General features: G+C 43.0%; 1 protein-coding gene across 2 annotated transcripts; it reads left to right on the top strand.

The window, feature by feature from the left end:
* Positions 1-2,585: 2,585 nt before the first annotated feature.
* Positions 2,586-20,264, top strand: msi1b (musashi RNA binding protein 1b). 2 transcript variants are annotated; one of them, XM_079161566.1, is made up of 15 exons: positions 2,586-2,698; positions 2,997-3,037; positions 3,589-3,670; positions 3,817-3,901; positions 9,087-9,128; positions 11,082-11,174; positions 14,357-14,405; positions 14,886-14,968; positions 15,056-15,173; positions 16,074-16,154; positions 17,402-17,458; positions 17,833-17,895; positions 18,172-18,323; positions 18,938-18,983; positions 19,074-20,264. In XM_079161566.1, the coding sequence occupies exons 1-14, from the start codon at positions 2,640-2,642 to the stop codon at positions 18,977-18,979; spliced, it is 1,047 nt and encodes a 348-aa protein (XP_079017692.1). In that variant the 5' UTR covers positions 2,586-2,639; the 3' UTR covers positions 18,980-18,983; positions 19,074-20,264. The 2 variants fall into 2 exon arrangements, with proteins under 2 accessions (XP_079017692.1, XP_079017691.1); XM_079161565.1 differs by having other exon boundaries at positions 19,069-20,264.
* Positions 20,265-21,302: the final 1,038 nt, after the last annotated feature.

The following is a 21,302-nucleotide window of genomic DNA, read 5'->3' as shown; positions in this document are numbered from 1 at the left end:
AATCCACACTGTCCATCTCTCATTAGTGAGCCATTGCTGGCTGCCTCCGCCTGTGTTCTCGACACTAGCTCTCTTTCTCTTACTCTGCCTCAGCCATGGTGCCCTCCACCCCAACCCCATCCCCACCATTCAACCCCATTGATCATGCATGCAGAAATTTAACACACCCCTTAATTCCTGTCCAAATAGCCCCTGTCCCACTTCCAGAGCTTCATCTTCTCATCTGCAGAGGATAGAGTGTGCAGGCAGGACACTGGCTGCAGCACTCAGTGAGGATAAACTGTGTTAGTGAGGACAATCATGAATCTAAATCTGTGCCCAAACATCCTGGGTTACACACTCTGAGCTAGTGGTGTTGCTCTGAACATGATCGTGTTACAGGTATGTGTGTATTTTGAAGACATAACCAGCACTATGAGTCAGAATGCTCAAAAATATCCAGACTTTCCAAACTTTGCACCAAACCCTTGCAGCCTCGGGTAGGACAGCAGCCATTTTACACCCGCCGTAAGTCAAAGCAGTTGTTGTCTTTGTGTTGCTCGGGCTATTGATTGGCCTTAACGTTGGTTAGCAGGTCACATGTTGAGTCAGTGTTGAGAAGATTAGCTGAAGCTGGCTTTGGTACTAATTAGATACTTAAACCCCGGCAATGAATGAGCACACAGCACACAAACCTCCTGTTGTACACCACATGGCATAAGCCGTTTTGCAATATGGAAGGTGTATTAAGACAGACAGCCACATTGTTGGCGCTGATGATAGCTTCAACACTGCACAGACATTCACTTAGAATGACTTAACAAAAAGCCCGTTGGTGAATTGGAACAGTTATGTTAGTGAAGTTATAGATCAGTGAATATCAGTCGTGAACAAGGGTTGACAAATCCAACAATATGAAACAAACCATAAGTTGACATTCAAGCACCTCCGACACACTACAAGGGCCTGTGGGTATATTAAAAGAGAAGTATGACTTCATGTTGACTTCATTTGATGAAAGCTTGCTACTGATAAGTTATTTGATAACAAAATGTTGGCCAATAGTTGTGAAACTGATTATTTTTGTGCCCTGACTAACTTTTCATAAACACTGTAACGACAATACGTTTATAGAGTAGCTAACAACATTTCCTGTTGTGGGTGAAGTAGTGTCGGTGATGCTTTTTTTTTCTGGATTGAATTTATAGCATATAATATTACTTCCCTGACAATATAAATACAAGTTGCATGAACATGTTGTGTACTAAAATGAGTCGACTTTCATTGTTATCTTTCTTTTTTTAAAGACCTCTCAAGACTGTTTAGGCATTTATTACAAATGCAGATTAGTTCTTGTAACTGTAAATTGTGCCTGTTAACACTTTATTCTATCCAGAACGGAAACTGCATCAAGTTAATCAAAATCAGCCAGAATGTGACAGGAAGTTATGAGATTCTGCCTTCATAAGAAAGGCTTTATGTTAAGTACAGAGGGTTTAGTTAAGAACCTCTGGATATCAGAATCTGTTTTAAATTACTCATGGTTTAGATTGCATGATGCTTTGTTAGCTTTTATTATCTGATCTCATTTTACATCATATAGATGTTTTGCAAGTGAGGTGTTTCCTTTCAATTCAGTAGCTCTTTGTGAAATATGTCTTTGCCTTATGAATAGCATTTTATCATTATAAAAAGCTATGTTTTAAATTACACAGTACCGTAACAATTTCTTTGTTAATATCAAATATTTAGTTTTATGTTTTGAATTAGATTTATTGGCTTTTTAAAAAGAAAATACACTTTCCAAATACACAGGCTAACTCAGATTGGGCCTCACGTAAAGCTGGACAAATTTCCCCATTCTATAAATCCACCCCAAAGACCGTCAATATAAGATATTTGTATTTTTAAGACATGCAGCTAGAGCTCAGTACTAAAGGTTCCTCCCAGGAAAGACTGGCCTACTAATAGCCATGATCACTCAGAACAGAAAATACAAAACAAGTAAATAGTTCTCGGTCTATTAATTAATCAGCAAATTGGAGCAGTCTTTATGCATTGGTTGAATATTGTTTATCATTTCATAACAGTTACCTACTTTCAGCTAAACAGTGCTCATCAGTGACATTTCACTTTTTATGCAAACTACCAGAGTTCTTTGAAATATTTGATCAATAAAGAATAAAATGTAAAAAAAAAAGCTGTGCATGAAGGATATTCATGCGTATACTGTATTGCCTGTTACTTTTCATAAATGAGTAATCAAGTACGTTGTTTTCCCATTTCTCTATACAGAGTTTCCAAGTAGGCCTACTACACGTCCCTGATTTTGACAGCCCGAAAGGTCACTTCTCTCTGTAAAACGCACCACCAGGGTTTTATTTTGGAAGGGGTGCAGCGGAAGCGGCGTGGTTGGTAGCTGTGTCCTTGACGCCGGGGCCGCGTGCCTCGGTGGTGGGATGAGAGAGAGAGAGAGACAGCAGCGGGATTGACCGACTGGAGGAGGAGGTGGAGTCTGTCCCAGCCTGCATCTGGCCCGCTCCCCTCTCTGTCACCCCGGGCCAAACCCGCCCAGCTCCTCTCTCACTCAATCTGTTCTCCCGCACGGCTCGGCTCGGACACACGCAGCTCTCACTCACAACACACAGCGAGGACCCGGAATGGAGACGGAAGGGAGCCAGACCAGCCTGTCCACCACGGACTCCCCTCACGACCCCTGGTAACGAAACGAAAAAAACCCCAACTTTTTAGGAAACTCTCTTAACCGACATATGCTTAGAAACAAACCGGACATTCTGCAAAGGGGGACTCTGGTCCGCTCTGCAACCAGACTCACACACCTCCACACAGAGAGCCTTCATCTAAAATCAGAAATGATGTCTTGACCTCCAGGATTACACTTCTTAATTTAAAACCTCAATACCAAATGTGTCTTACTGTATAATATATAAATATTAATCAACCTGAATCCCCCTTTTATGAATATGCAAAATGTTTTCTCTCTTCTTTTTCCACAGCAAAATGTTCATAGGTGGACTCAGCTGGCAAACAACACAAGGTAAATCTGTTTCCACCCCTTCCTCTTCCAGAAATGACACTATCTGTCTTTAAAACTCCTGGCGTGGATCACATGGAACTAATGGAAACTTATTTTAAAAGCTGTATTTCTTATTACTCCTGCTTGCTTACATTGGATTTGTTTATTTGTTTTCCCTTCTTTGAGTTTTGAGTGTAAATCCTGCTCCAGAATGAATGCACCCATTCAGAACTACCGTTGAATGAATGAGGGATTCTTTAAAGCTCCTTAAAAATGGGGAAATCTGATTATTCAATTTGTAATAAGATGAGAAATTTTACTTGGAATTATTGTTCATAATATTCGTTCAATACGTTTTCTGGGTCCTGATTACAGGTCGTCATTTTAGGTTTGACTGATTTAATAAAAAAACATGTATGAACTTTGGTGAGGGAAATCTCAGCAGAGTGAAACAGTTAACACTCTCTTTCGCCAAACTCTTTGCTGATTTGATTATTTAAAAAAGTTGTAATGTCTCGTTAACCTCTTGATTCTTAAATTAACGTGTGTCCGCTCCACCTTGTTCTCTCCAGAGGGTTTGAAGGAGTACTTCTGCAAGTACGGCGAGGTGAAGGAGTGTATGGTGATGCGAGATCCGGTTACTAAGCGCTCGAGGTGAGGGAACTGTAAGGCCGGCTTCTACGCCGGAGCTGAAAGTTTATCTGACCTCTGTGATTCCTCTCTGCTCATAACGTATCATTACATGTCACCATCGGTTTCTGTGTCATTAATACCTTCTCCCCCTCCCTGATGTCTTGCAGAGGGTTTGGATTCGTCACCTTTGTTGATCAGCCTGGCGTGGATAAAGTTTTGGCCCAAACCAGGCACGAGTTGGACTCAAAAACAGTGAGTTCTCTGTATTTACTTCCCACCACCGGCTAATCCCATTGCTTAGTGTTTGATTAGTGGATTTTCCAATAATCCGCTAGAGAGGTGTTTCATTGCTGCATTTTTTAGTATTTTAGTTTACTTCGGGCTCCCCTATGCCGATGTTTTTCTGCGTCCGCTGCCACAACTCAGATGGGAGCACTTTATTGAGTCAGTAGTCGACAGTGGAGACACTTGGGAGAATGTGCTCCGTCTTCACTCTTCGGCCAAAACGGCAAGAAAATGTCACCCAGTGTCAATTCCCATAGAAACAAGGGCAACCGGACAGGGTTGCTCTCACTGCCAATTTTTTTATTTTGGTCTCTAGGAAGAGTGAACCAAAAAACTTTCTTTCTGCTTTTTTTTTTTTCTGTCCCAAGGGGTAGAATTAACCCCCCCCCCCCCCCCCCCCCCCCCAAAAAAAAAGTTTCTCAATGGAACCAGCAAATGCAACCTGAAACCATCAAGGTGTGAAAGCAAAAAACAAACTCCTCACAGCTTCCTGTTGATCTCACGAAAAATACAACTGTGGATATAGTGATGAGGAAGCCAGGCCTTTCACCTATGTGAATCGTAACTTAAAATGCATTAATTGCCTGTGTTGCAGTGTGTATGTATGTGTGTGTGTGTGTGGGTGTGTGTGTGTGTGTGTGTGTCTTTTTGTCAGTAATGAATGTGGGTCGGTCTGGGAACAATGTGGCCCGTTGGTCACCATAGGGACCACTGCCCCCGCCTCTCTCCTCTGTGGGAGTGGGGATGGCTGCTGGTTAGTCACTGTATTGAAATGAGGGGAGGCTATTTCTTCTTTCCCCTTTTGTGCTCTGAGCGATGCACCTTCTCAAATCTTTAGAGAATAAGTGGAGGTGCTGAAGAAAGAAATAAGACAAAAAGAAGAAGAAGAAAACAAAACAGGTTGTTTGCTGTAGAAAGTTACAAGGAAATGAGAAATGTTTGTTATGATGAATCCAAAATTAGGAAGGGTGCAATCAAACTGGATTTAGTTTCCCCCAGTGCCCTACTGCTATAGTGTCACTTGCAGGCACAACAGCTATGACAAGTGGAGGCATCATGGTTGGACGCCACTAACTCGCCATGGGGTTTGTTGCCATAGTGACCCCCCCCCCCCCTCCCCTCCACAGTTGAAGAATGGTTCTGTCACAGAAGAAAAGAAAAAGGAAGATAACAATGCACATCGTTTACAATCATTTCTCGGATTCCAGAAATCAAGACGGCATAAGCGGTCACAGATATCAGCGGCCGTGATACTGGCGGTTTATCCTCACCTCGCCTCTCCTGATAAACGACTTATTAAGTGTATTTATGGAAGAGGCCCGGGGACGATGATTCCTTCCCTTTTTTTAATTTTAATTTCTCCCCTTAACTTCTGCGTGCGTTAACCGTGCGTAGCCTCGTGGGCCGCGGCAGGGCCCCTTGTGGCCCGGCAGTTAGGTGTGTCGGTGGCGTTCGGTGGGGGCTGTGTGTGTGTGTGTGCAGCCTCAGAGAATGTGTGTTTGGCGTGGAGAGGGCTCAGTGATCAGCCACAGGGGTTGGATGGTGAGTAGAGTAGGCCTTTTTAGACTGCTCACCCTGCCCCCCCTCTACCTCTCTCTCTCTCTCTCTCTCTCTCTCTGTCTCTCTCTCTCTCTCTCTCTCTCTCTCTCTCTCATGCTAACAGGTTATCCTGTTAGAGAGGGGAGAGAAAAGTTCTCCAGTGGCAACAGAAAGAATGTGCCATGCTGTGACCGACTGAACCGCTCCGGCACTGGAATTAACAGAGCTTTGCACAGCCCAGAGTCTGAAGAGCAAATACAGTGCTGCACAGGAATTTATTGGTACTTATTGTGTTGAAGGACAGATGCAGCCCGGTTTTGACCACTTTAGGAAGGCAGGTTTTTTTCTACTGTGATTTATGTTACTGCTGCTCTGCTAGTTGCCCCTCTGGATGCCCTCCCAGCTTCCTGCTATCCGTAAAGTTAGTGACGGCCGATGCAAACTGCACCTTTTGTGGGACAAAAGTTTCCATTCAATTGCAGCTCCAAGGTGCACAGCGGAGAGGTTTACAACAACGTCACAGAGCTCTTTGCAGAGTTGCATCAGGCATATGTGTGTGTGGCGGCCCCCGTTAACCATTTCCATGCTGACCTGAGTGGAAAGAAGAGGGGGGGGGGGGGGGCAGGATAACCCCATTTGTGATTAGTATGGCTCTCCTAACTAATAGGATTGGAGTCAACAAGCTTGAGTTGTTCCTCAGAGATGTTTAGCGCTGCCCAATCGGCATGTTGCGTTAAGTGTGTTCCCAGCTCAGGCTGTGACGGGCAGCGTGCTCGACTAACTGTTGCATAGCCGGGATGTAGTTGGACAAAGGGGATTGCCCTGATTTCATAAACCTCTCTTGGAATTACATTCAGCTTCATCCCTGTTACCTTGCTGTGAGTGTGGAGCGGTTATGCCTCTTCCCAAACAAACGCCTCTGACATCTTCACATCTCTCTGTAGAAGAAAGTTGAAGACTCCCTCTAGCCATGTTTTATGACATATGTGGTGGATTCATAATGTGTGTCTGGTTTTTTTCCAAAAGGAAAAAGTTAAATTACCTCAATAAAAATTCTCAAAATTCTCGGTACTTATTCTCCCTCAATGAAACATTTAAAATACACAAATATTTTTTTGCTACATCACAAAAATCTCAGCGCACTATAGTTTCAGGTTACCACACTCGTGTAATTTGCATACTGGGCCGCGATTGGCTTTCATACAAGTTGTGACAAATCATGTTTGTACGTAAACTCCTTAAAGTCCGATTTTAGGTAAGTACAACGAGTCAAACTGCAGAGTGACGCTCAAACATCCTGCCGAATTAACAATAAGCAAAACACATTTCTGTTGAGCGGAGGGGGATTTTATATACATCTCATGACTTTGCTATGATCAACTTTCTTTTCCCCCTCCACGAAAAACAAAACGATTTCAGCCACTTTTTGTCTTTTAATGTCCACTATTTCCTCCCCACGGATGTGCTGTGTGCTGCCATTTGTTTGATTTTGTTTGTTTGTGTGTGTCTGTTTGTTTTTGAATGTGCACAGGAGTGTTGGACATCAGGAGGGTTGGTGACCGGAGGTGACTATCAGAGTAGTCTAGCCACCATAGAAACTAAACAGTAGACTCTGCATCTGATCCTCCAGTCTTAGCCTCTAGTCTTCTCACTCTGCTCTCTAGAACAAAAGAGAAAAAGAAGAAAAAACATACGGTGATGTCAACTCTTATTCAAGTAGAAACAACACTGTCACCCTGACTCTGGTAAACGCATGTTGTTTGCCATAGAGGCTCTAGCTCTCTACCGTAGTTCAACTCTACCCTCTCATGGTTACGGACTAATCTTAGCGCTGTACTGTCTCACCATCTGTTAGTGTAACAGCAGTACAGTGTGGCGTAGTCTAGTTGTTCTCTAGCTCTGTTAGACCAGTATAGACTAATATAGAGGTCTCAAAATCCAATTTTACAGCCTGTCTATGATTGCATCCTCGTGGCATGGTGTGGTTCTCTCTCTCCAATCTTAACCGTGGTGACGTTCAGTGGGCTCGACCATATATTTTGTATACATTTCTATTGTTTGTGTTTTGTAGCTGTAGTGTAGAGATTAATATCAAAAAAGGCCTAGCTGGTGCTTCTTCCTGGGTGTAAACGTAAGGAGCTGCAGGGCAGAGGACGATCGGCATCACCTAAAAGCACGCAGGAGGATGAATGGTCGCTGTTGTTGTCATCGCTTCCGTCCAAAGCCGAGGGCGGCAAAAAACAAACAAACACAAACAAACAAAAAATGGGTGGATCTTGCCGTCAGTGTGTGGTTTGAGTGACAGCTCCCTTTTCCTCTGTCCCCGTCTTCCTCTCCCTCCTTGGTCCGCTCACTCTCTTTCGGACGCGCTTGTCCTCCCTCTCGGGCTCTCCTCGCCCGAGGTGAGGCGTGTTTGTGATTGTAGTGCCCGTGTGAGATTCCAGGAGATCACATGTCACATGATAGTGACGAGAGAGGCAGGAGTTCACGGGACATTCTCAGGCATTCCACCTGAGCACAGCTGCACACACACACACACACACACACACATGTACAATCAAGTACGATTCTTAAATCGTCACATACTGGAATATAAACACAAGCAAGCATACATATAAAAAAACGTGGGATAAACGCACATCCACGTTGCACATAGATGCACAAACACTGAAGGTTTTTATGCTAATATAAATGTGTGTGGTCGTATTTCAGATTAAACATCACAAACAGATGTACAGTGAGTTCTATGAAGATAGGATGTTTTAATGGTTGTCACATCCCCAAATTGTAAAAAAAAAAATGTAATAATAATTCACTTACACCCAAGGTAGTTCTGCTTTTCCTTGCCCAGGTTTTGGGTATCTGTCATTTTGATTTTCTTCCCATTAACAATGTTGCAGTTGCTTTGGATAAATCTCAGTCCTACTGAACTACTTTCTACCAAATGAACAGCTCCCATGAGAACTATTGGCTGCATGTTTCGTGGGTCATCAAGAGTAAAAGCAACATTGTTTCTGTAAAGAGGTGTTACATTTTTTAAATATCATTTGTAATGGCTAATCTCTCAACCTGGGTAAATAAAAGCAAAACCATCTGCAACTGAATACCACTAGAGGAAAGCTGATTTTTGTTTTTGTCATTTCTGTGAACCAACCTTCAGTGGAAATGATTCAAATGTATTACCGCTTCCTGCATCTTAAATATACACTCCTTTATCCGTCATCTACCGCTACATCGCTGTCAACGTACACCAGGAAGCAGGTTATAATGAGAAAACATCACCGATGGGTGTTGATTTGAGAACATACTGTTCATATCATGTCAACTTCCTCACAACTTTCCTTCACAATTATAAATGGTGTCATTCTGTTTTCCAGCGCAGTGAGGCCCGAGAGGGATGATCCTTAAAAAGACAGGTGTCTTTACCGTCATTGCTTTGATTTAGGATTGGTGAATAATACATGGAATAATAACATGGATTCATCGTTAAAGAATGAAAGATGAGGCTGTGTGATGTCTTGAGAACACCAAAGGAAGGCGACAGGTTGCTGTGTCATCTGTGTCGTGACACAACACTAACCGTTCCTCTCTTTCTCTGTATTCTCTCGCGCAGATCGATCCTAAGGTGGCATTCCCTCGCAGAGCTCAGCCCAAGGTGAGTCAAAGCGTCTCCCTGTGTTAGTTTCACGTGCATTGTTTGCAGCAGGCGAGTGTGTGTGTCTCTTAGTGTCGCTAATGCCTCGTAATCTGATGAACGGGAGCAGCGCTGACGTCACTGAACTGTTATGTGATCGTGTGTTCACAAACAAAAGTTGACAACTTTTAAAGACGCTCATTGTTGTTAAACCCACCTAAACGTCGGTATTGTGTTTCAAGTACGCTGTGTCCTGATCTCCGTGTTTGTCTCTTTCATGAACAACAACATGGTGAGAAAGAGAAAGGATACCGTAGTGAGGCAAACAGCGTGAAGGGGGACTGGTAGTGCAGCTACTGCAATATAGCGATATAATATCAATATTGTGGAATTAGGCTAGGGATCGTCTTAGATTTGGAATATTGTAATATGTAAATATTTTTCAAAAGCACCAATAGTTAACCTTTCAACCCATCGTCGCAATATCGATAATAAGGTATTTGGTGAAAGATATTGACAAATTAGATGATTAGATTTTCTCCATATCACCCAGCTCTACGTGTAGCCTTGTACCATTCACAAAATGAACACAACAAATTTCCAGAAATGTCTGCATCAAGTGCCGTATGTGATGTATGTACAAGGATAAAATGATTAAATTAGCTACACATAAAAGACCAACATGAAATTGATGAATGTGCTTTTCATGGACAGTATAGTCCCATGATGCAGCGCACAATGGAAATACAAAGTGAAGCACTTAAGAAATTAAGTAAAGAAAATACTTTGAAATTTGTAGTAATGTTGTAATATCCCAGTTTGACTTACATTAATATAAAGCTTGAATCATATGCTGTATAAAACTGGTTCTTGTCTCCTGTATGCTCAATACATTACACTGTATATTGTCTAGTGTTATTAAATTCTAATGGATGTCAGGCACACGTCCAGTTGATGCGTGTAAATCTAACAGACAACCCGCTTCCCTGTGTCTGATTCCTCTCTATATTTAAAGAGAATTGCATCCACTCCCAGTGAACTAACAACAATATATGTTACATTTAGATGAAGTGTAAAAGTATATGTAACCTGTGCCGTGAGACACTGCTTGTCTTGCTCTTTGCGTGTCTGACTGAGCAAGCTTATTTTGCTATGAAAGAAAGTGATGCAAAAGATGCAAAATAATTAAAGTGTAAACCCAGGATTTGCTCTGTGTCCATCACAGGAAACACTGCTTTTTATTCAAAGATTGTGTGTAATGTAAGACGGCAAACGTCACACAAGAAACCGACGTACGGGAGAGTTTTTTTGTTTTCCTGTTTGGGCCTCAAGTGAAAGTGTTAAACCGTCCCCAGAGTGAAACAGTGTTTAGTAACAAAGCTAAATTATGTTATGGAATATAATCATTAATGTGTGTTTGTATTAAACATAAATACGGTCGCTCAGAGAAAAGTTTTATGATTATTTTCAAGCCTCCTTAGATCGAGCTGTACACTACACAGATAAATGAATAGTAACCATGTTGTAAAGACACTTTTCATTTAATTGCTCACACAATACATTACATGACTTTTTTCGTGTCAATGCTCAATTTGCCTGAAGTTTTAATTTTATTTTCACAAGTTTAAGTTCCACCGAAAGAAGGTTTTCTGCTATTTCTCATCTAACTGAGCTTTTAACGAGAGGATAATGAATATTCTGTTTCTAATCAGCAGTAAGGAGAGCACTTGCTTTGTGTAATGTAGTAACAATTACAGTAACAGGAAAAATCAATACTGGTGTGTAAGTGAGTAATGTACATTTGACCCTAATAATATAATTGATTTATTATTAAAGTAGAGTGGCCTAGAATTGTATTGTTGACAAAAAGCCTTATCTTACTAGATATATATTATATAATAAGAAATGTACAAGACGATAGCAGACAGTCAGAAGTAAGCAATGTGTTCATCTGTGCCTTTCCTCTTCTTACAGTTAGTGACTCGAACCAAGAAGATCTTTGTGGGAGGCCTGTCAGTGAACACAACCATCGAGGACGTGAAACAGTACTTTGACCAGTTTGGGAAGGTGAGAGATATTTTTAAGAGTGTTAAAGTTGCTGGGATGTCACACAATGTTTGACAGACCATCGGCAAAATTGATCAGAATGGAACTAAGGATTACAGTCTCGTTGGTATTTGTGCGGAAACACATCAACAGTTTAGGAACACGTAGCACAACATCCCACCAGCTCTGCCGAGTCTGATTCACCGCAACTTCGCTGAGAAAAACTTCACTTGGAGTCGAGCGACCGCCTTGAAGTGAAGGGGTTACTGCGAGGAGGAGGAGGAGGAGGAGGAGGGCGAGAAAGGAGGGAGAGAAAACGCTTGCAGAGGGTAGGAAGGGAAAAAAATAACGAGGCCGAGAGGCTCCGGGAGCAGCAGGCGAAGTTAGGGGGACTTGAAGAGGGAGAGAAGAGGAGGGGGGGGAGAAAAGTTTTGTGGTGAGTGTGTGGTGATGGCGAGGAAGGAGGAGGGATTATCAGAATCTGAATTAATCTGATGTAACAGCTGCTCCTACCCACAACCCCCTCCTGGCCCGTTACCGTGGTGACCTGGCTTGCCCATTGTCCCCAAGTAATTCTGTGGGTAAGGGGGTTTTGTTCTGATGGAGGAGGGACGAGGTGGTGTTTGGGGGTGTTAGCATGAGTGTGCGTGAGTTGGGCGGGGGTCAACTCAGTAGTTTAGTACCAATAAATTTAAGTCGACCAAATGCTCCAAACAACCTGCCTTCGTTAAGCCTTCATTCACGCATTTGTTTGTGTTTTTTTTTTTTAATATTTCTTTATGAAGTTTTGTCCCAAGTTCTTGGATATTCTGAGGGCTCTGACAGAAATGAGGCAGAGAATAGATGATGGGCTGACAAAGGCCCCGACAAGAGGGAGGGCCTGATTGAGAGAGGTTTGCGGAGGCGTAAGAGAGGGAACTGGGGCAAAGATGGTGTTTTAGGGGGGTTTACGGGGGCCATTATGCCTCTGTACAAAGCTAGACAAATATTTTGTTAGTTTGTCCAGAAGTTATCTGCATACTGGAGGTTTCTGGACTGTTTACACTCCTAAATGGGTATTGTAATGGGAAACTGACCATCAATAATAAGTCTGCCATGTGAGATTTGGTTGATTTTGTGCATGAGAAATTCGACAAAACAAAAACAAAAGATCATATAAACTTTTTACAGCAAAGGCGCAAATCTGCACCTCGAGCCTTTAGAACTTTTCAAAGTCAAACATGCGAAGACTCCGTTTTAGCCGCTGCGTTTCCGACTGCGTGGCACTTTATTTTCAGTGCCAAAGGTTTGGCCTCGAGTTTCCCCGTGCTCCCTCCTCAATCATAACGTCTAGATGAATTTTGCCGAGAGAGATATCGAGGGGATGGATGGTGAAATGTAGGCTCCAGCCATCCATGGAAGTTCCTGATTAGACTGCCTCACTGGACCTTTTGTGTCCCGTCCTGGTGAGGACAAAGGAGCGCGGAGAGGGATGGGCAGCGGATAACAGGGAAGATGAGAGGAGGAAAAAAAAAAAAAAAAGGATAAGAGGGAATATTGTCCGGCGGTACGCCATTAAAATATGCAGTGTTTAAAACATCAAGCAATGATGTGCAATTGACTCAGTGTGCGGTGTTAAACTGGAACTGCAGGCTTTGTTGTGATGTTTCGATTGCATCTCCCAGAGCGCTTGTGTGTCCTTGTTGGGAGTGTCTAGCTTCCCGTGTGTTTGACTTCTTAACTCTCGCTCTCTGAACAATTGATTGTTTGAATACGTGTCAATATGAGGAGTCTTTTGGATAAAGGTGTCAGCTAAATGGCAAAGATATAGAGTGTTCTTGCAGAGATAGAGCATTGAACGTGTTGCTGGCGTTGAGCAAAATGTCAGTCTGGAAGGAAGCAGTGAGTTGAGAGGCATCAGAGTAACAGGTCCCCTTTCACACTGACACTCCTCACCTTTGACCTTTCTGTAGGCAAACTGCCCTTAGGGGTCCACACACACACACACACACACACACACACACACACACACACACACACTCCCAGTGTGCTGTGTGACTATGTGACTATGACAAATTATTCAGTGGCCTATATCCAGTAAACTTATTATAGACTGAGAGCACAGATTCATTTACCAAATGTTTATTTGGACCTGTGTGTGCAGACTGGAGTATAAACATGTCAGCTTTTTAGAAGAGAGAAGGGGGGGGGGGCAGCAAAAGAGTAGGTCAACTTTGACATTACAAACTCACTCTGTGTGTGTGTGTGTGTGTGTGTGTGTGTGTGTGTGTGTGTGTGTGTGTGTGTGTGTGTGTGTGTGTGTGTGTGTGTGTGTGTGTGTGTGTGTGTGTGTGTGTATGTGTAGAATAGACACCTGTGTCTTTGCTCTATAAAGAGAGGCCAGTCCGGAGGGAGAGGTCAAAGGGAGAAGAGGAGGAGGAATTATAGCTGACTGTGCCAACAAACAAAGCCTCCAGGCCTCTTTGTTCTCCCTCTCCTTTTGTCTCTTCTTTCTCCTCCCTTTCCACTCTGACCCAATCTTTTTTTTTTTTTCTTTCCCTCTCTTACAGGACTCTCTGTGCTCTCTTTCACCATATCTCCACCTGTCGCTATTCCTCTCGCTATCAGCTCTCCCCTCTCATCGAGTCTCCACCTGCCCACAGGATTCACCTCCCTGCTAACCACTGGCTCCATTTCTTTTTCAGTGTTTCTCTCTTTGCGGCCCACTTTGTCTCACTGGCACTCTCCCACTATTCATAAAGCATATTTGATGTTGGCTCAAGCTCTTTCATATGGACTTCTTGTACAGTTGCCATGGGAATGCCAAACTTTGGGGGGGGGGGGGGAAGGCGGCGGATTATGGGCTCTCTGTGAGGAGGATTGTGACCGGGGCAGTTCAGCAGCAAATACGACTTCCAACTTTTCATGCCACCCATTATGTCCGCTGGTCATATCCAGCGCCAGGGCTTGTTGTACAGTGTTTCTTCATATGTTCCTGCCTTCGCCCCCTCTGCCTCCTTTCTGTGACCTGTCGCTCGTCTCCAGTCCTCTCCCTCCCTCCGTCCCTCCTTCCCCCTCCTTTCTGTCCATCTGTTGCTGAGCCTCCCTGCAGAACTTGAGAAGGGCTGAGGTCAGGCAATATGCTGCGTGGCAAGAGAGAGAGAGAGAGAGAGAGAGAGAGAGAGCACCTGCCTAAAAAAACTGTGTTGTTTGTCTGCCCCCAGGTCGACGATGCCATGCTCATGTTCGACAAGACCACCAACAGACACAGAGGTGAGACAGACTGACCCATCTCCATGTCCGTTCAATCCCTACATCTCCTCCTCGTCTTCGTTGGTTTACTACTCTTCCTCCGGTCCTTCCAGGGTATCTATTGATCACCCTCCACCCCCCACGGGCCTCCTTCCTGTGGGCTGAGCTGGAGAAGACGAACAGGGCTAGTCTAATTAGCCAGTCCGTTAATCTGGATCAGGATAAAGCCTCCTTAAGCACCTCCTCCCCACCCTGGGACTGATCGATTATGACAGCCTACCGGCTTTGCCTGGGCCTTCTGGCCAGGAAGGGAGGGAAGAAAGGATGAGTGCAGAGTAGCAGCATTGGAAGGGGGGGAAGGGGGGCAAATGTGTTAAGCGGCTATTACAGCACTGATTACTGGAGACTATTAGCCGTGCTGGTGCACAGAAAAGCCTACTGTCTATCTCTCCCGTACTGTGTGAAATGTTCTTACTCATGAACTTGCCTTGTCCTCTCCAGGGTTTGGCTTTGTGACGTTCGAGAACGAGGATGTTGTGGAAAAAGTCTGCGAAATCCACTTCCACGAGATCAACAACAAAATGGTGAGCAGCTCGATTGGTGGAAGACTTCTAGCATCAGCAGGTTATGTAGCAACTAGAAGTAATGATTTGTGTTTGGCATGGAAACAGGTGGAGTGTAAGAAAGCTCAGCCCAAAGAGGTGATGTCCCCCACGGGCTCAGCCAGGGGGCGCTCTCGTGTGATGCCCTATGGAATGGACGCCTTCATGCTGGGCATTGGTATGCTAGGTAAGGTGGTATTGATCAGGACAGGAAGGATGTGGCAGCATACACGAACATGACAACAAGTATTCCTGCGCTAAGACCGCAGCTGTCTGGAAGGTCACATGGTGCCTCATGGGGAGAAAGCTGACCACTAAACTGGTCGCAACTCTCCACCATGCAGCCTTGATCACTTGAGACCTCAGACTTTAGAAGTGGCGTGAAAAGCAAGCCTCCTGCTTCGTAGAAACTGTTCACAGCTGTGAATATTAAGTTATAGGCAGTGTTTTTCACAGTGCTTTTATTTACTTAAAGAAAACTCCCTCCGCAGTTTTCACCTGAAGCTGACTAGTACTCCTCATGACGGGTAAACTGAATCTCAGGTGTAAAAATAGTGGAATGGCCCTTTAATAATTCTGATCTCCTTGTTGACTTGAAGTGCCAACCCATTAACAGATCTTAACACTAGGACCGGTTTGTGCATCTGAAGCTAAACTTACCAATGCTGCCCCCTGCTGTTCAGTCTTAGAACAGCTTCTTTCTCTCCAGTATCTCATTGCTTTGACTAGACAGTGCAGATTAAAGGATATGCCACCACATGCACACAAAAAATATTAAATTAGTTGTGTTCTATTGGGGAGCTCATAATAGATAACATTATTCTCATCCATCTGAATGTTGTTCTAAGGTCGGTTATCCAGGTGTCAGGATGTTGAATACAAACAAATATATCTGTGCACTGCTCAGTCCTCAGTCCAGAAATCCAGACCACAGGTGAAGAATATCACCCATCTGGTCACAGACTGTACCGTGTTTTACTGTTAGGGGAGCAGCACATCCACACACTTGTTATTTATTTAGTGCATGTGGCCACTCGTTTTTTAGTTTGCAAGGATCCAGATGTTAACAGGGATTTTGTTTCTACAGGTTATCCAGGCTTCCAGACAGCCACCTACACCAGTCGGAGCTACGCTGGCATCACTCCTGGATATACCTACCAGTTCCCTGGTAATCACAGCACACTTCTGCTCCTGATACACGCTGTCAACTGAGAAGTCGATTTACAGCCATATTTAGTTAGCATGTAGCTAGCAGGTGCAAGTGTTCAGGGTTTCAGCGTTATAGGTACATTGTGATGGGTGAGACAAAAAAGTAAATATCTTTAGAGTTTGGCTCGGTGGTCACCTGTCATACAATGAAAGCACAAACATGAGAATCATCTTTGTGTCCCTTGTAGAATATACACACTTGATCATTCACTACATTTAGGGACAGAAGGGAATAAAAGTTGTGTTCAATGTTGTTAAATAATATCAAATGACTTGCAGCAAAGTGTTGGGCCACTGCACATTTAACAGGAGTCTACAGCCATGCCAGCAGCTCTGTGTGGCTGTACTTAGGCACAGCTGAGCTAAATGCTAACAGTAACAATGCTAACATGCTGTCATTTAGCAGGTAGTATTTACAAGGTTCACCATCATAGTTTTGCATGATAGCATGCTGACATTTGCTAATCAGCATTTAACACAAAGTACCGTTTAGGCTGACAGCAGGGATTTGGTCATGAACCAAATTATTGGAAGAATTGAAATGATGACCTGATGATGGCACGAGAGGAAAAGTCATAGATCTTATCCTCTAGAGGTCTCTATGCAGCAAATATCACAGCAGTCTATCTAATAGTTGCAGCATAGCCAAATAGGTGTTAAATGCCCGAGCAGCAGGTGAACACGTTTCAATGAAAGCATAGTTTTGGTGTAAATACTCCTCTCACCTGATAAATTAACTTTAACCAGTACTGTCACAAATACAAACATGTTTCCATAGAAGCACGTGAAACACTGTGAGTGTAAATGGCTGCTTGTAAATATCAGGGAGTGGAAATGTTGTGTTTGTGCATATGGCAGTGTATTTCACTTGAGTGTATGAAGCTAATCTAGGGTTTGCTCCCACAATTAGGTGTTTTACATATTTATGAAATCAAAGCTCACCCTTGCATTGAAATTGTTGTAACATTTGCTGTATTTTTTTGCTATTTAATACTGATTTTAATACCATTATATTGAAAGCATTCGTCCATCCTTTAACTCCTGTTTGGTTTCCCTGCCTGTGTTTGTGTGTGTGTGTGTGTGTGTGTGTGTGTGTGTGTGTGTGTGTGTGTGTGTGTGTGTGTGTGTGTGTGTGTGTGTGTGTGTTCTCCTTGCTGGTGATGGTGGTGTGTGTGTCTCAACAGCACTCTGATGTTTCTGTTTTAGAGTTCCACTTAGAGAGGACTCCCCTTCTGACTTCACCCCACCCCCCTGAGCTCACAGGTCAGTCAGTCACTCCTCTGGACTTTACAAGCAGCATGCTGTCAGTCTGCTACACTCTTTGGTTTGCATGTTTGTGTTTGTCAGTCGTCCTCGGTCTCTTTCTGAAGGCAGGATTGCTGACAGTAATGCGGAAGGTTTCAATCTAAAGGCTCCCTGCAGTGACGTCATCAACCCGTCTGTCGTTGTTTAGTTTTATTATCAGCAATGCTCTCATTGTCTTTACTTCTATGTCTGTGTATTCACAAGGCTTCATTGAAATCATCAGAAAGTTCCTGGGGTCACTGGAGAGAGACTTTACATTGTTATTAGTTCATTTCTCTGTGTTTGCGCACCAAAACATTGAACCTGGATCTTTGCCTCTCTTGTCTCTTTAGCCATTCCTCTGTCTGCATATGGACCCATGGCAGCAGCGGCGGCAGCAGCAGCAGTAGTTAGAGGTATGAACATTGAAACTTTTTTTTTCTGGGACCAGCTTCTCAATGTACAGAATGTACAGAATCAGAAACAGAATCAGAAACTTTTATTTTGAAGTAGGTTTGCGCATATAAGGAATTTGTCTCAGAGCAAAAAGAAAGAAATTCATTAAAAAGAGAGTGTGAACCAAAAAAGTTAAATCACTGTGAGCTAATTGCTATTATGAAAATATTGATAAAAGACACTTTCTTTCGCATGTGAAGAAAATCTGAAAATTGTTGTTTTTATTTTGCTTCTAGGCTCCAACCAGTCTCGCTCAGGATTCTTAGGTACGAGCAGCCCGGGGCCGATGGCGGACCTTTATGGCACAGCCGGTCAGGAGTCGGCTGTCAGCAGTTACCTCAGTGCTGCAAGCCCCTCCCCAAGCTCTGGATTCAGCCACAGTTTGGGGGTAAGATATCTTCTCTACTGATTACTTTATCATTTCAGGAACATTCAGTTCTGTGTTAGACTAGTTTCTGTCCTCATTCCTTATCATAACATAAAGCTTGAGGTCATCTTTTTTATTGAAATTGCTTTCAACATATTTTGGGAAATACACTTGTTCCCTTTCTTGCCGAGAGTTAGATGAGAAGACTGATACCACTACGATGCCTGTCCATAAATGTGAACCTGTATCCAGCAGCTGGTTAGCTTAGCTTAGCATAAACAGGGGGAAACAGCTCGCCTGGCTCAATCCAAAGGTAAAAATCTCTAACTCTCTGCAAGAAAGCAAATAACTCTTATTTCCCAACTTGTCAAAGTGCTGATGTTGAATCCATCTTTAGCGATACATTTCCCACCATAGAACAATTTAGTGATATTTCTGGTGTTTTTGTTTTGTGAGTTGTGAGTTGTGAGTTGTGAGTTGTGGGCCATCATGACTCAGAATATGTGCGCAGTTCTTCTTTCTAACCAAACACTGCAGCAGCTCATTTTTCACCTGATTTGCATCTTTATCCTGAAAGAAGGAAATAAGTCTGAGAACAACTGGTGAACTTGAAACTTGTATGCCTGCTCCCACAGGGCCCCTTGATCGCCACGGCCTTCACCAACGGCTATCACTGAGACTGTAAGTCATCATCTTGTTCAACCTAACATATAGGACTGTTTCATTTGGACTCACCCGTGAGTAACCCAGGTGCTTATTGTGTCAGTGCAGAGATGTAGACTGAGAGCTGGAAGGAGTTGAAGCTGCTTTGGAGCTGATCTGGCCTGTCTCTGTCCAGTCCACCTCTGGCTGGGGCAGCTGAACCCTCAGCCCTCCACCCCTCCACCCCTCCACCCTGGTCTCAGCCTGAACCCAGCCCACTCTACTGACGCCTCACTTAACTCCCCCTCCTGAGAAAAAAAAAAAAGAAGAGAAAGTTCATGAAAGGAGCAAAAAAGTTTATGACTACATGTAATCGCAACACATAAGATGCTGTATTTTTTTGTGTTGTTTTTTTCTCTCTGTCGTTATGTTTCACCATGCTGTTTTTGTTTTTCGTGTGTGATGGCTGCATTGTTTCTTTATCTGTTTTGGCTGTGTTTTATTGGTTTATTTGACCTCTGAACCTGATCTCTCTGAGATAAGAGGAGACAAATCTCCAGGTGAAGCCTGTTTGATGGTCAGGAGCTGTAATTTGTACTGAAAAACTGTATATTTGTCACTAGTTCATACTGAATTTTAACAAAACATTTGTGATTAATACTCTTTCTTGAAAATGTGTCACAAAGTGTATATCTTGGTAGGTTTTTAACAAAAGCATTGTTACACTAATAATGGTCAGAAGACAAAGGTCATTAGTCACAGTTACATAATAGGCCTACATGAGCTGTAAAATTTTGTAAAATATTGTAAATATGACTCTGGTTTCTTGGAGGGGCTCAGCTGATGTTTGTGTGTGGGAGGTGGGAGGCTAATAAGATTGCTTCTTTCATCAATTGGTATGTGTCGGAAAGCTTGATTGTTACGTATCATAGTTTCACATGGAGGATGTCAAGAACATTTCAGTGAATATTAGACCAGCCACATACTGTATTCCTCACCAGGCATTTTCTACAGGATGTGTCATTTGATTCTGTTACAGCATTTAAAAACTGCCTCAGAGTTTAAACACTTTGAGTTCAGGGGAAGAGAGGCTGAGTCTGGAACAACACTTTACTTTTGGGGATATATGGGTGTGAGTTAAAAAAAAACAAAAAAAACATGCTGAATTCTTACTTTGTCATATTGTTGTTTTAACTGTGATTTTCAACATGCTATGATTGTTTGTGAAGGAAAGTGAAGGAGTAGTGTGCAGGAGCAGTCACGCGCAGTTAACACTGTTGTGACTGACCTGCTCTGCAGGTTGCGTTGATGTTTGCGTGAGCGTGTCATATGGTTTTATACACATTGGTTTCCAATGTGCCATGTGCTGTTTTTTTTGGGGGGGTGGGGTGGGGGGGGAGGTGGTACCTCAGTTGCAAATGTGAAATTTGAATCTGACTTTTTTATTATTACATTAACATCGATGTCAAAGTGAGGATGATTGAACCTTTTAGAAAGGTGGCTTTTCCAACAAGAAAGGGGGGGGGGGGGGGGTCTTATTAACTCTTGTTTACCTGTCAACCCCACCCCCCACCCCCCCGCACCCCCAATCCATCACTGCATATCCACTGGAAGTCACAGACTGTAGCAATGTGACAGCTATTTTTAGACCAAAACAATTATGTTCAGAGCTACTAGGACGTTGCACTGGCCGATCACGATAAATGTGTTTTCCTTCGAATGTTAGCTTAAGAACAAAGCACTCTTCATCTACAAAGTACCAGGTTTTACATTTTGATACACTTGCTCACACTGCTGTGGCCTACCAGGGTAGGTCACACTTTGATGCTGTTTTCACTGAAAAATAACAATCTTGTCAACACTGTAACATTTTCTGATTTTCTTTTTCCTGTCATGTTTATTCCTTTGAAAAAAAAACTTTTTAAAATTCCTAATAAATTATTTTAAAACATTCCATATATGTGTACTGTTTTTTCTTCTTCTTTTGAACGTGAGATTAACAGAAATGCAAATTTGGCGAAAAGAAAAGAATGTGTTTCTCATTTGTAAAGCTCAAGCTATATTTTTTGTCGAACACATTTTGGGCATCATTCTTCATTAGCATTGTGCTGTGTGGTCCTCTGCGGTCAGGATAATCTGAGCGTCATACAAGGTGAGAGGCTTTCACACATTTTCACGTCACATATAACAAACAAAATGAGGAAACCTCATTTCACAACTGATGCGTTTTTCCTGCTTTGTATAATTGTATAACCTTACATACACTGCAAAGAGAACAGTTTTGCTTTTCTAATACATTCTCTTGAGTTGTACTAAACTACTAATATATACGATGACTGTGCACTAAATGAATACAAA

This window comes from Pholis gunnellus (assembly GCF_910591455.1).
Source record: "Pholis gunnellus genome assembly, chromosome: 6".
Taxonomy (NCBI): Eukaryota; Metazoa; Chordata; class Actinopteri; order Perciformes; family Pholidae; genus Pholis; species Pholis gunnellus.
This window is presented reverse-complemented; position numbering and strand designations above follow the sequence as displayed.

Bases quoted from the DNA above. Each gene is read 5' to 3' on its own strand.
- msi1b (XM_079161566.1), top strand. From the start codon at position 2,640: ATGGAGACGGAAGGGAGCCAGACCAGCCTGTCCACCACGGACTCCCCT. The intron at 3,902-9,086 runs GTGAGTTCTCTG...TCTCTCGCGCAG, and splicing joins ACGAGTTGGACTCAAAAACA to ATCGATCCTAAGGTGGCATT. The intron at 11,175-14,356 runs GTGAGAGATATT...GTCTGCCCCCAG, and splicing joins ACTTTGACCAGTTTGGGAAG to GTCGACGATGCCATGCTCAT.